The 15,664-nt window shown below is 37.8% G+C and overlaps 1 protein-coding gene across 6 annotated transcripts in view; it reads right to left on the bottom strand.

Annotated features, from left to right (window-relative positions):
• The window catches only part of trio (trio Rho guanine nucleotide exchange factor), a 308,906-nt gene that overhangs the window by 163,614 nt on the left and 129,628 nt on the right, over window positions 1–15,664 (bottom strand). For all 6 annotated transcript variants that reach the window (XR_001170948.3, XM_012964353.3, XM_012964355.3 and 3 more), the window contains exons 5-11: window positions 13,252–13,764; window positions 9,260–9,382; window positions 7,938–8,129; window positions 3,666–3,797; window positions 2,539–2,769; window positions 1,387–1,509; window positions 672–863 (exon numbers count right to left, since the gene is read on the bottom strand). Coding sequence is in view for 5 of the 6 variants with exons in the window: in XM_012964353.3 (XP_012819807.1) it covers window positions 672–863; window positions 1,387–1,509; window positions 2,539–2,769; window positions 3,666–3,797; window positions 7,938–8,129; window positions 9,260–9,382; window positions 13,252–13,764 (1,506 nt within the window). In the remaining variant the exon portion in view is untranslated. The remainder of the gene's footprint in view (window positions 1–671; window positions 864–1,386; window positions 1,510–2,538; window positions 2,770–3,665; window positions 3,798–7,937; window positions 8,130–9,259; window positions 9,383–13,251; window positions 13,765–15,664) is intronic.

Here is a 15,664-nt window from a genome sequence, read left to right as displayed (position 1 = left end):
CCAATTTCAACTATATAAAAGGAGTATTTAAAAAAAAAAAAAAAAAAAATGGGATGTGTAATTGGGGCATGACCAAAAACAATTTACCGCGCTGTGCGCGCCAAATCTTTTTGGTCCTTTTTTCATTTTTCAAATGTTGAGAGGTATGACTAGGTATATGGCAAAGATTGTTCTATTAATATGAACTTTTAGATTTGTAAATGTTGTGCAACACAATTTACCACACTATATAACATTTTCTTTGCACTTCCTTGTAGTTTGTTTTTTTTTCATTGCAGGGGGCTAGAAGTACAAGAAAGGCTTTCCTGGTATTTTAAATTAAAAAAATTGCTTCACTTTTTAGAAAAAGTTTTTTAGCACAGGATTATACTTGAGGGGTGGGGCAGGGCATTACTACTTTATGCATTTATAGGGAAACATTTTTGGAGTATTTCTTTAACTCTAATTTGGCTGTTTAATTTTCTGAGTTGTGAACAGGTATAAATACAAACAAAAGCAATAAGCATGTAATTCATATTCAAACACACCTTAAAGTGATCAGCTGCATTTGTGTGGTTTTTTTTTTTTTTTTTTTTTAAATAGGGTGTGCAATTTGTTAGATTTTGTAAAGGAAAAAATTAGAATCCAGAAAGCCAAAAATTTCCCCACCATACATCTCACTTCAAACCTACCTCTTTAACATGCGAGTGGAATGATACAGACATGTCCAAGAGAACTTTTCTTTGTTCTACACGTCTTACAAAATCCTGAATCCGATCCTCAAGCTGATGAGCAGCCTGGTATATTTCCTCTGGATCGCACTCTCCTGTCTGGGCCAACTGTTCTGCAGCTTCCAGCAGCTTATCAGCATTGGTGTATGTATTCTACATTGCAACAACAAGAAATTTTTACTAATCCCTCATGCAGGGATTAACCTTGATTAAGGTAGTGGTCAAACAAGTAAGATTTGTTTTGTTTGCAATTCATTTTTGCTACTTTTCTGGATTTCTAACACTGCTTTTTACATCATATTGAAATCTGGCAGTTACCCAATCACAGGGACAGACCAGCATGTACTCTGTATTAAATATCAGATATTTGGTATTTTAGTATTTTCAACCTATGCTAAAACTCTGCATCTATTGCTTTTTGTAGGAGCTCCCTCTAACAAAGGGTTCTGCTGGGTTGATTCGACTGCAAGATAAGACATTAAACATTTTTAAGGTGGAACAATTGGTGCCCTAGTCACAATGTAGTATTTCGCCCTATCGGAAAGTGATTCTTATATTAATGCTAACTTACTTCAGGACTAATGGGGTTACACGGAAATCTTATATTTTACAGCCAAGTAGATTTAGCAGAAAAACTATTTGGTACTACTATTACAATTAATGTGTGGACACTCACCTGAGCGACTTCTTCAAAGTCTTCATGTCGCTTTTGCAAGGCTCTGGCCCTGTGCAGAGACTTGCCTACCCCAGTGTGTTTGCTGAGAAAGGCTTCACCATGGTTCTCTATCCAATCCAAGACCTAGGTTATAAATCCTATTGTAAATATTGCCAGTAGAATTATGAATCTATATTCTGTTATTTTGATGATAATAATGGAAATAAAACATATTTCGGGCACAATAAACAGCTACTCTTCTATAGCACTTCCTAGCAAGATATAACAAAAAAATTGAGAGAGGGGCAGGGATTAGGTTTTGTTTATTGTACTAATTGGGATAAAAAAAAATACTCCAGTAGGCCAATTATATTGGTCTAATAATAATACACCATGTGTCAGTAGCTTTGCTTAGGACTCCTGAACTAGTGCCAGGACATTTGGATCAATGCTTGGTTATCATGAACCTAAAGGTCTTGAAGCAAGGTTGTGAGGTTCCCCGGCTGTGCTGAATTGATGCTGAACTGGCTATGCTTTAACCATACAAAGATAAGTAAATCTATTTGATTCTATTATTACTTGTGTGTGTGAGTTGTAACTCACTAACAGTTTCATCAGGTTTCATCATTGATCCTGCATATGAATTAATATTTATTATTAATGTTAATGAATACACATTTTTAATAATAATAATAATAATAATAATAATAATAATAATAATAAAGGTTCACCACTTTATTACATGGTACCGCCTCCTCATATGACTAGAAAGACAAGCAGGCTCAGAACTATTAATTTGGGATCTTTGTACTAAAAAATAATTTAAACAGTAATTAAACCCAACAAGATTGCTTGCCTATAATATGGATACATTAGATCTTAGTTGGGATTAAATACATTAAAAATACATTTCAGTCTGTTTGTTGCTTCAAATAAATATTTTTGGGTAGCACAGCAAACCAAATTTGTTTTGAATTTCTGAGGACAGAAAAAATGTATGTAAAAATGCTTAGTTACTACTCTGAATATCCCAGAAAGAACAACTTTATCATCAGCTTAGCAAGGCCAAAAATAATGATCGGAACCCTAAAGAAGAACATGATCTAAAAAAAAAGTCTGAAAACCTCTGGAATAAAAGTTTAAAAGTGTTATAACAATTGAGTTGTGTGTCACCTGCTGAACATCTTGCTGAAAAACACAGAGCTGTAGGCGTTGATGCAGACGAACTTTGCGATGTTGCCAGATGTTTTCCAACTGACGCTGGTGGTGCAAGACTTCATGTATTGCATCTAAGACGTGATGCACAGCCTTTGAATAGTTGGCAGAAGCTGTCAGTGAGTCAGAACTACCAGGAGTCAATGGTCTCTGGAGTTTGTCTAATAAAGATTTACCATCCTGGCTAACCTGTTAAAAATAATACTTAGTTAAAAGCAAACCAATTTTGATAGCAGAGATGCAGCCTATGATCCATACAGTACTAAAATTTGTTGAACAGAATATTATTGAACATTGTTATGACACTAAGCTGTTGAGTAGAATGTAAAGATAAGCATGCTTTATGATTACATAGTCATTGCCCTGTATGACAGTTTGTGCAAATGTCAAACTTGCAGATCCACTTGCAGAAAGTGGAATTGGAATGCTCATCTGCCAGCATGTTTTGTATTTTACTCTGGGCAGAATATGCCCACACTATATAAATAAAACACATAAAATGCAACAACGATAGTTAACGTTGGGTAGTTTGGAGTGCCTCAGCTACTGACTGGACATACAGACCAAGCCCAGTCCTCAGGTTAAATAAGGGACGTACTGTACAGTAGATTTCACTTGTAGTGTAGGGAGGGCAGAGGTGACAAGATTTAAAAGGCTTGATTAAATAGAGGTTAATATTTCCAAAATTTTAAATGTCAATTTTACAGTTTATAAAAAATACATTACTAATAATCCAGTATTATTAGACCTTGGGCATTTATTTAAGCATTATTACTTATGTATTTCGTTGAGTGACAATGTGTCAAGCTAACGGTCTACCGTTCCCAGTAAGTTTACAACTGTGGTCTTCAGTTACTCCCACTCCCATGCAATTAGGCCCATGAGTGCTTCCATCACTTATCTGTTTGGCTATGACAGATTTTGTACAAAGGATTATAACAGTATAAAGTTTCTTCTGCAGCAAACAAGTATCATTGAGGATGTACTTCTTACAGTATTTACAAATGAGTCTCTATGGTGGCACAAGTTGGTGTGGTAGTTTGCACTGAAAACTTTAGGCACTGAAATAAAGAGAAAACAAATACCTCTGAATATGCTAAAGTGATATGCTCATATATTCCCTGATGGTGATGAATGGCATCTTCTAGATCCTGCAGCTCTGATGGAAGATCCACTTCCCCACAAGCTTTGCACCATGAATCCACATTGCCCATGTACTAAGGGGAAAAATAAGGTCACCTTCGACGGAGTATATGGCAGAACAAATCCCGGCAGTTAAAAGATATTTATTTAGGCTCTTATTAAAAATCATGCAATAAATAATAATCAGGAAAATTGGGATAACGGTCTTTAAAAATTATGCATGTTGTCTCCTTTGCAATATTTACATTTTTAGCAAGCACAAAGAAGATATAGAGATAAATGTATCTCAGCATAGGTATTCCCCAAATAAAACAATTCTGCACCAACACTTGGCAGTAGAGTGGCACTTTCAGTGTTAAAAAAAGTTTGCTTGGCTGGAAATCTAGATAAAGCAAATTAAACAAGGATATTAGAAAAAAAACAATGCCAAGAGCAACAACCCCCATTTCTTATCATGCAGGTTTTGTAGCACATTTAACATACAGCAACCTAAAGAAACCTTAAATGGTCAATATTTAGGATTTAAACATACTTTATTTCCAATAAACAATAACATTATTAAAATCAACTTAATTGAATAGAATTACATCCCACTCTAGTGAAAAAATTGTTTAATCCATAAACAGGTATGGGGTCCCTTACCAGAAACTGGTTATAGGTCCCATATAGGTCATTTTAACAATAATTTTAAAAAATAATTTCCTTTGTTCTCTGTAATATTAAACATTTACCTTGAAACAGAGCTTATCTAAGCTGCATGAAACCATATATGTGTTCCAAAACTATCCAATCAGGTTTACTTATTTTTTATTTATTTTTTTTAGCAATACTTAAACTATTTTAATCTAAATTACATATATACCGTATATACTCGAGTATAAGCCGATCCGAATATAAGCCGAGGTACCTAATTTTACCTAAGAAAACTGGAAAAACGTATTGACTCGAGTATAAGCCTAGGGTGGCAAACACAACCGCTACTGCTAAGTTTCAATAATCAAATAAATAACAGATAAATAAATAGATAACTTTAGGGAAAGAAAAATGCTACAGCAGCAGACAAAAGCAAGTTTAGGAAGGCTAAGGAAGCTGCCATACTAATTATCAAGTACTTGGACCCCAGTGTACAAGTCCCACCATAGTACTACAATAGTAGTTACAAGGGCAAAATAATTCTTGATGCTGGACTTAATACAAATTTAATTTTTGTAAATAACAAGTTATTGTACCAATTACTTACTCTGGCTCGGTGTGCCCTTGTTGATTAAATAATACTTCTATTTTGCTTTTACCCCAAGATTTTACCCATTGGACCCTATAATACTGGGGGCCCAAAACAAACACACCATTTGGTTTTCACAAACTGGCAGAGTTGTTTACACTACCAAGTAACCAACACCTACAGATGGGCAAACTAATATGCAAGAGATGGACTGCTTGCTTATGGCCTGCATTCTGAGCAGGCATTTCCTCTCCTATCCTCTCTCGCTGTCAGACAGGGTATTTGCAGAAGGTATTGTACATTTAAACTTACTTGCGCTCTGAGGATAGGTGCAAGGAAAGGTGTAAGAGTGTACCTGCATCTGGCAGGCGCTCGATTAAACGAATTGCCATACGCTGTCTTCAAGCGCCCATACGTGTGTGTATGCTCCGGCGCACAGAGACATTTGCTCACATTCGGCGGCACACAGACCCGCCTGCGCATCCGGCGGCACACAGACCCGCCTGCTCATCCGGCGGCACACAGACCCGCCTGCTCATCCGGCGGCACACAGACCCGCCTGCTCATCCGGCGGCACACAGACCCGCCTGCTCATCCGGCGGCACACAGACCCGCCTGCGCATCCGGCGGCGCACGGACCCTTGTGCACATTCAGCGGAGGTAGGGGGGAGGTATACTCGAGTATAAGCCGAGGCTTACTTTTTGAGCACATTTTTTGTGCTGAAAAACTCGGCTTATACTCGAGTATATACGGTATCTCTTATTAAAAAAAAAAAAAAAAATCAGGTCAGGAGCATTCCAGATTACTCATACTATACCTGCACTACCTATAGTTTTATCTTGCCTCTGTTGTATTCCATAAATGCTTTCTACTGTTCAGGCCACAGTCTCAAATGTCAAAACTCAACCCTGGTTGCTCAGCAGTAGCCATATTTTAGTTCTTCATTTTTCAAGCAGTAATCTCTTTAGTGTGCAATAATGGTCTGCTGAAACAGCAAGTCTAACAGTATAGTCAAAATCAACTCAACTGTGGGCATGCAGAGCTACCTTAAAGGGATTCTGTCTTGATTTTTATGGTGTCCTTTTTCTTTCTAAATTATACTGTTTACATAGCAAATAATTCACTCCGCCCTTTAAAATGTTATTCTTGAATCAACAAATGCATTTTTTTCAGTTGCAATATTGTTGTGTAGGCAGCAATCTCAGCGCATTCTACCAGAGTCTGAGTTTTCAAAAGGAGCCAGTGCTACACATAATTAGCAAAAGATAAAAATAGAGAGTCAGTGTTCTTGAACCAATACACAGTCCATATAAAGGTAGTGTAATGAGAGATCACAGAAATTATATACAGCTTTCCACGCATTTCGTCATGAAGTGACTTCCATCCCCTGAGGAAGTCACGATGACGAAATGTGTTGGGGCCTCATTGATTGATACGCTTATTGTACTGCAACAATTGTAAATGCAACTTTTATGTATTTAACTATTTACTTTTGATTTTATACTACGGGAGTACTGTCCCATGACAGTATTCATTTAAAGACAAGGGCAAGAGCCATAGGTGGATTTTTAATAAGGCTTTGGGGAAAACTTGCTTAGCACCAAAAAAAAAAAAAACCCTTAAAAACGCACTCTGAAGCAGCTCACACTCATGATGTCACTGTCCCACCCAGTGACATCATGCCCCGCCTCCCTGCTATATATGTTCTAAAGGCTGAATCATTAGCTGAAATTAAATAGTTTTTCTGTCACCTGGAATCCATAATATCCCTATCACCCTTGTTCCAGTACTAAATTAACTCTTTCCCATTGAAAAAGATAGTTGTTCTTTTATATATTTGGTGTTGTTTTTTTTCACAGAAGTGCATGTATACTTTTACACCCTAAGCATTTTCAAATTTATAGCCCTGATATTGGAACATTTGCATTAAAGCAGCTGAAGTTTGTTTGAGAGCACCTAAATGCTCTAACCCTGCTGTGAACCTGCAGTGTCATATGTTTAAATGTGAACTCATTTATTAAAAGGGAATCCAGTGTATTCATATCAGTGTAAAGAAAAATCGTTTTTGGCACGTGTGCAAAAACTGTACAGGCAGTGACAACCACTGCAAACTGCAGCAATTGTTATCCTTGTTAAACTGTTAAGCTGGTGTCTTAAGTTAAACACTTATATTGGACGCTCTACTGGACAGAGACATTTTCCCCTTGTTTCTTAACACTAAGCAATTTTACTGCAACTATATTTTGTATCTATCTTTTATTATTGTTAAAGTTAAAGTCGAGGGTCGGATGAATTCAACACATTATCAATAATTTCTTCAAGATAATGTTCAAGCATCAGTCACAAAGTTGAAGTTACGCAGGGGTTGGATATTCTAAAAAGACAATGACCCTAAACACCAATGGAAATCTACTAAGGCATTTATGCAGAGAGGGAGAAGTACAATATTCTGGAATGGCTGTCACCGCCCCCCAACTTGAATATCATCGAAAATCTATGGGATGATTTGAAGCAGGCTGTCCATGCTCGGCAGCCATCAAACGTAACTGAACTGGAATGATTTTGTATGGCCGAATGGTCAAAAATACCGTCATACAGAATCCAGACACTTATCACATTTGCAAAAGGAGGCTCAACTAAGTATTGATGTAATATCTCTGTTGGGTTCCCAAATGTATGCACCTGTCTAATTTTGTTATGATGCATATATTCTGTTAATCCAATAAACTTTATGTCACTGCTGAAATACTACTGTTTCCATAAGGCATGTTTTATATTAAAAAGAAGTTGCTACTTTGAAAGCTCAGCCAAGGATAAACAAAACTCCAAAGAACTGAGGGGTTCTGTGTTTAAAGATGAGCTACTGCACAATAACCCCCCCCCCCCCATTCAAGCAAGAAACAAACATACAGAATACAGTGATCAGCACTGTCGATAACCAAATTCCACCAAGTAATAAAGATCTGACTATATAGAGAAACAAATGCCTACCTGCTCCGCTTTTTGATGGAACATTGCAGACATGTCAAGCAACGTACTACGTTCATCAAGGGCTGCGGCAAAAGCCTTCCACTCTTGCTCCAACTGGTTAGCTATCTGCTTAATTTGCTGTGAGGCATAGTGTCCAGATTCTACTAGTCGATTTGCCACAGACATTATTCGGCTAATGTTTACATAGACATTCTACGGTAAATGGAAAGTCAAAGTAAATTGTTGATCAAAAGTAACAGTAGAAAATTACAGCAAATATTTACTACAGAAAACATGTATCTGTGTTACTTACACAAGTAGCACACTAGCAAATATATTTACAAATAACTTTTAATGCACTAAAAATTTTTAATAAATTGATATTGGAAAGTTGCTTAGAATGTTTTCTTCTATTAGGCAAAAAAAAATATGTTAGGTTGACAAGTCCTTTAATTCTATGCAATAGTTCTTCAGATTTTGCAATTCTCAGAATGCTTTTGCAAAATGGAGGGGAGAGAACTCCCATTTTCACATTATTCATTAAAAAAAAAAAAATTCATAAATACATAAATATGTATTCAGAACTCTGGCTTCTGAACCAAAATTTGTTAAAGAGCCCCACACAAGACAGAAACCCTTAATATACCCATCGCTGTAATCTGTTCCTTCAAATAGTATGAAAAAAAAAAAATAGTTTTATTTGCTCTAATCCAGCCCTATTATTGTTATACTGTTTTTATATGCTGATAATACCGGTTTTATATGCTGAAATCCAGCTTCATCATTTGACATCTTGTCAGGGTAGGAGGGACTAAAACACTAATATTACAAATTGTAACAAACTTCTCCACAGATTACAATGAGCATGCAAAAAATGAAAGCACAAAATAAAATATTTTCAGTTCACATAAAAAAACGGTAATAATAATAACCCATTTGATACGTAGATTTGTATCATCATTTAAATCATTGTCAGCTCTCTTTCTCTGCTGGTAGATTCCATAATTATCATATTGGGGTCGTATGGGGTCTGACAGATCAACAACAGGAGAGGTCAGTATGGCTTTGAGAAAGATTACGCTAAATTACGAAAAATAAACGCTTATCACATTAATATGCAATAAGTAATTCGTTCCTAACGCCATTGTTTGGATTTAACCTCTATCTACCTAGATTATAAAGCAGGGTTTATATTTCATTAATTTTGCTTAAGACCATAATATATATCTTTGACCATAACATGAATTCATATGTAAATATACAGAATTAAAGACTTTTTTGGAACTTTAGATAATTAAGAGTCTTCAATAAACAAAACATTTTTGTCTTTCATTCTATCTTACCATGCAGTTCATAGCAAAATGATTGTGCTGTGTCTGAAGTTCCATAGCATGATTATTACGGGTGCCAATGTCAGTATAACTTGTCAGAAACAGACCTTTGTTGTGTGTAATCCAGTCAAACATCTGTAGGAATTACCAAATATAACCAAATCACAATTATTATATTAAGCCATACTTAATAAAAAGTGCCATAAAAAAATTCTCATATTTAAATCTACTGTTTTTTGAAAAATGCTATTTGCAATATTTAAAGTCATCCATTGGTGAAAACAGATGTTCTGATGTAACCAATTTCTAGTCAGGATTTCTAAATTCTGTCTATGAACATCATAAATTCTCCATCATAGTTTCAAATTTCCATAATATTGCAATAGAAATATATTCATTGATCTCTCTCTGCAATATGGGTCTGAACCATGGGTTCAGAAACAAAAATGCTGCTTACGGCATGCACACACATATGCTTTGCACTTAAATTAAATTAAATCAGTTAAAATAGATAACAGCAACCATTTTATATCCACCCACATTAAAATGGAAGACCTGGAGACAACCGTGAACATAAGTACCGTATTTTTCAGACCATAAGACGCACCAGTTTTTAGAGAAGGGAAATGAAGAAAAAAAGGTTCTGAAACAAATAGTGTCCTAAAATATTTTATGTGCATTAAAACCCAACCTGTACCAGCAGCACCCAACATATTGCCCCCATCTGTACCAGCAGCTGCAATCAAGAATTGCCCCCATTTCCTGTAAAAGCAGCCTACCTGCTGAGGCCTCAGGATGGTTTTCCGCGCCGCACCACAGCGCCTCTGTCCCTCTGGCTGCCTTAGTTTGATATAGCCTACAGATATACTTTAAAAAAAGGTTTTTTACTTGCCCGTGTGGTCTCTGTGCAGGGCCCTCCTCTATATACCGGCGCTTAGCTCTGGCGCTGTGCGCATGCACAATGACACGCATGCGTATGGGCATGCGCGTCATTGTGCATGCGCACAGCGCCAGAGCTAAGCGCCGGTATATAGAGGAGGGCCCTGCACAGAGACCACACGGGCAAGTAAAAAAAACTTTTTTTAAAGTATATCTGTAGGCTATATTTGGACCATAAGACGCAGGGACTTTTTCCCCCCACTTCTGGGGGAAAAAAAGTGCGTCTTATGGTCCGAAAAATACGGTAGTTTCTAGGCACTTACTGTGTATGCACACTAAGGGGCTGATTTACTAACCCACGAATCCGAAATGGAAAAATTCCGATTGGAAAACTAACATTTTGCGACTTTTTCGTATTTTTGACGATTTTTTCGTCGCCGTTACGACTTTTCGTAAATTGTCTTGACTTTTTCGGAACCATTACGACTTGCGCGAAAAGTATTCGTATTGAGCGCTCTTAAGCGGCGGGCGAAACGTTCAGACTTAGCATGATTTTGGAAGCCTCCCATAGGACTCAATGGCACTCTGCAGCTTTAACCTGGCCCAAGAAAAGTCAAGATACTGAAGCTTGAATGAATCCGAAACTTTCGTACTCGGCGCGAAGGCTACGAAAAAGTCGCGACATTTCGCGCAAGTCGTAACGCTACAAAAAAGTTGCGACAATTTACGAAAGTACCGATCATTACGAAAAAAACACATTTGGACTCCTTCGGACGGATCGTGGATTAGTAAATGTGCCCCTAAATCTAGGCAGTTTGATCAGCTGTCATAGCATTATTTTTCCAGTGGCACATCTTCTAAATGTAACGGTTAACGTCCGATAAGTGCATATTAAAGGACATAAAGTTGGGATAAGATCAGTTATTTAAAAGGCCAATAAGCCTAAAATGGAAATTACTTTATATTAAAAACAACAATAATAATACAATAATATTAATACAATCTTTAGTTTTCAATAAACTGCAAATTTTAAGTATGTGATTATCAGGAAAGCAGCGAGCGGCAATGAAAGGCTTCAGTCGGCCCTTAGCACATACATTCTAACTTTAAAAAATGCCTGGCACCTCTAAATTCATACTGCATCCACTGACACTGTATTATAAGCAGCATTTCCTACATTATGAGTTTAGTGGCCATTTAGGATAAATGACTATGAAATAAGTAGCTTGTTATTTGTGTAGCACCAAATTGCACTTAATTGTAGCACAAACAAATTTACTTCACATATCCATTTTTCACAGGAATGTATATTTCTATGTATATGGAAAACAAACATGTTTTTTACTCTGCCTCCACCTCTTTTTCTACCTTTTCTGTTGTAATCTGACTAGGTGTTGTTGACATGCTTGGTGTGCCACTTTGTCTCTTTCCATGTTTCAGACTCTTTTCAAATACATACCATATATACTTAAGTATAAGCCGATCCAAATATAAGCCGAGGTACCTAATTTTACCTAAGAAAACTGGAAAAACGTATTGACTTGAGTATAAAGGTGCCCATACACGTTAAGATCCGCTTGATTGGCGAGGTCGCCAAGCCAGCGGATCTTCTCCCAATATCCCCACATATGGGTGGGCGATATCGGGAAAATGTAGGCTAATTCGATCCTGGGGCCAAACGATCGAATTCTAACGGCGTCAATGGCACAGTCGGTTCGGGGACTGCATCAACTAGCCGATGCGGTCCCTGCCCGATCGATATCTGGCAAATTTCAGGCCAGATATCGGTTTGGTATGGCCGTCGTTTCTGCCCCTACACGGGCCGACAGGCTTCCGAATCGGTCCAAGTGACTGATACCGGCAGTTACAATCGGCCCGTGTATGGTCACCTTAAGCCTAGGGTGGGAAATGCAGTAGCTACTGATAAGTTTCAATAATCAAATAATTAATAAAAAGACACTCAGTGTGACCCCCTGTGAATTCTACATAAATACATAATGTTGGCAGCTGCAGATTAAGAGCAATAATATGTATTATAGTCAAGTAATATATCTCCAGAACACTTATGTATTAACAAATTATGGAGCTGCAACATTAAAGCAAACTGCCATGATATAGTGATAATGGCACCTCTGTCCTTCCATAGGGCTTAGGGAAATCCTGGTGGAAATTATTTTCTACCATAGGTGCAAAAAGTGCATTAAAAACATTGCAACCAATGAGTAATGAGGCTTGGGTGATCTAAAGCAAATTACATGCGAACGCGGGATTCAGTGAATAACGACATTCTGCTCTGCCCGAACGCCAATACAGGTACTAAGCTGGGCCCTAGCTTAGACAGAGGAGAAGACTGACTGTAACTCATTATTTATGGCAGGAGTCCTCAAACTACAGCCTGCGGGCCATGGATAAGGACCCCTGTTCTAGCCTGTCTGGTTGGCAGGGGCAATCGCTAGTTGGGGGTCACACAAAGGGGTCTGGAAGGATCCGTGGCATCCAACTTGAGTATAAGTATATATTTCAAAGTCTTTATTTATTATGGCAACAGCTAAAGTGGATTTGAGGGGAAGCAATGACTTAACAAGCTGCACCACATTGTAAACAAAATCCCCCACCTGGTTTTTGCAAGAACAAAAGGCCAGCATGACAGCTGCAGAGGAGCTTTCCAAAGTCAAACCTCAACAGGTTTGTAGGGTAGTAGGCAGGGCAAAATTTTAGATTTACAAGGAAAATAAAATGATGGTAAACTGACATTTAAAATGGGGATGGGGGGGAAGAAATGTCAGCAAGACTTAAATTTTGAGTATTTTAAGATCCACAACCTGTTGAAAGCACCTAAAACCCCAGAGGTGCAATCACTAAGCATGAAAAGCTCAGGATAGTTAGATCAAAAGCATTTGTATATGTTGGTTTATAGAGTTGTTGTAATTTTGATCATTTTAACAATTAAAAAACATATCTAAAATGTCACTAAGCTGCACAATTTGTACAGTCACTTGAGTTACATAAAAAAAAATCTTTTAGTGCAGCTGTATAGCTATTTAGCGGTAATACTGCACAACGAACATTTTTTTGGGTAAAAGACAAACTTAATGGGAACATTGTTTAAATTACAGACTATTTACCTTCTCAGCATCCTGCTCAAACAACCTTAGCTGAAAGCACTGGTCCAGTTTTACTTTTCGCATGTGCCACATCTGATGAAGATGTTGTCGTGTTGAATGAAGCCTGTCTAACATTGTGGAAACTTTGGGAAGAAGATTTTGAAGGTCTGCATTTCCAGAACTAGAGTTCTTCTTAGGAAAGCTATCACTGCTTTGTATTGTTTGTAAAAGCTTTTGCCCTTCTAAATCAAGATCTTCAATAGGAGCCTTTATAACCCTTTTTTTCATTTGAGAATGTTCTTCAATCATATTGCGTGCCCCCTCTAAATCCTGAGGCAACTCTTTAATTGCAAGCATCTCCTGTAATTCCTCTAATCGAGACAGCATATGAGTTGCATTATTAATAAAATCCTCAAATGCTACTCTGATCTCTATCCACTCTTCATGGTTGTATTCCAAGCAACCCTCAAATTCTGGAGTTAGCTGGGAAGGGTCAACTACTTTGGTAAGGCCTTCTAAAGACACCATACTTGTCTGCAAAAAAAAAAAAAAAAATTAAAATTATACCAAAAATGGCAGGTAAAGGAGTAAGTTCTAGGAAGGCAATATGCAAAGCCACAATAATTTAATGCGCAAAAACTGTTTAATAGATTGTGAGGGTATATAAAAAAAGACCTGTAATGTATTTGATGTAAGTGCACTTGTGCATTATAATCTAGATATACAGAGTTCAGTTGTTAGTGACTAATCTACCACAAAATGCCACACAATTTTTTCAGTATATGATTCAACTGTAAGCTAAATTCACTTATTTTTCAGATTTTCCATTTATTTGTGAAAATCTGTGTAAAAAGATGTGTAAAAGAACAGCTTTAATGTTTATCATAAAAGGCAATAAAAATAGTCCACACAGCACCCATAATAATAATAGCAGATGCATTACAATGAGTGCAGGGAGAAAGTACTGAGCTGTACTGCCTAATTTTAGAGATAGAAAAAAAGGTTTACTTACTCTATAACATAGCTTGTGTGTATGGCAAAACGAATCCATTAAAAAGAAAATAGGACTTGCTCAAATCACAAAACAGTAAACAAAACTGCTACTATGAAATTCATGTGCTGATCAAATCCCAACTGGTTTAATACTTTCTTGGTCTTATCAGTGTGGTGCAGAAAGGTTTAATCAGTATAAACAAAGCCAAGTGGTTTTATATAAAAAGCATATTTCTAGTAACAAAAGCATTAACAGTTACAAAGTCCCAGTACATACAGATTATATAGAGTTTTTTACTGGAAAAAAATATTAACTATACATGCAGACCTAAGTATAATATTTAAACATTACAGATTACCATTTTTTTTTGTTAATATCAACTGCTTAGGGGCTTGTACTCACCAGCGTTTCTTCCTGTGCTCCCCTGCAGTGGTGTTCCACCACAGGGGAGCGCAGGAAGAAATGTATTCCATTCTTCCATATGGTGCCGTACTCACCATACGAGCATAGGCACATGTACCATACGGGTACAGACACATGTACGTGCCAAATGCAGGGGGAATGTGCTACGATCCACTTGCTTTATTCTTCTGCGTGTAAAGCCCCCTTAAAGGAGAAGGAAAGGCTAGTAAAGAGTTAATCTCAAAATGCAGCCATACCTTCAGTTGTCTCAATAGTGCTCTTAAGTCTCCCCATATTTCAATAGTTCAAATGCCAAACAGGAAGAAAAAACGCTGAGCTGGGTAGAGAAGATTCCCATAATGCAACGCTCCTGCATAGACTTGGTGACTTGGACTGTAGGCGGCGCATGCGCAGAAGCAGGAGCGCTCCCCATGGCGTCTGGTTGCCATGGTGACGCCTATATAAGAAGTGGCTGCAGCGGCGATCTGGGGCCATAAAAAGAGGACACCGGCAGTTGCTGGTGGGGGGGAGCGGACCGGTGCGGAGCGGTGGGGGGTTGGTGCTTGTGTACTTGTGTGTGCGGAGCGGGGGGGGGGTTGGTGCTTGTGTGAGGAGCGGAGGGGGGGGCTTGGTGCTTGTGTACTTGTGCGCGGAGCGGTGCGGTGGAGCGGAGCGAGGGGGTGGGGTTGGTGAGTCAGTGCATTGTGCTTGCAAGCTGCAGGGCAAGGTTACTAGAGACAGCCCGAGAGCACTAACTGATGAAGCTCGCACCAAGATAAGTGCATATGAAAGATACAGAGCCAATATCCCCAGGTAGAGCATGTACAATGAATATAAAAAGTCTACACACCCCTGGTAAAATGTCAGGTTTCTGTGCTGTACAAAAATGAGACAAAGATAAATAATTTCAGAACTTTTTCCACCTTTAATGTGACCTATAAACTGTACCACTCAATTGAAAAACAAACTGAAATCTTTTAGGTGGAGGGAAGAAAACCAAAAAAACTAAAATAATGTGGTTGCATAAGTGTGCACACC

This window comes from Xenopus tropicalis, chromosome 6, assembly GCF_000004195.4.
Source record: "Xenopus tropicalis strain Nigerian chromosome 6, UCB_Xtro_10.0, whole genome shotgun sequence".
In the NCBI taxonomy this organism is placed as follows: domain Eukaryota; kingdom Metazoa; phylum Chordata; class Amphibia; order Anura; family Pipidae; genus Xenopus; species Xenopus tropicalis.
Note: the sequence above shows the minus strand (reverse complement) of the source record. Positions and strands in the feature narration are given on the sequence as shown.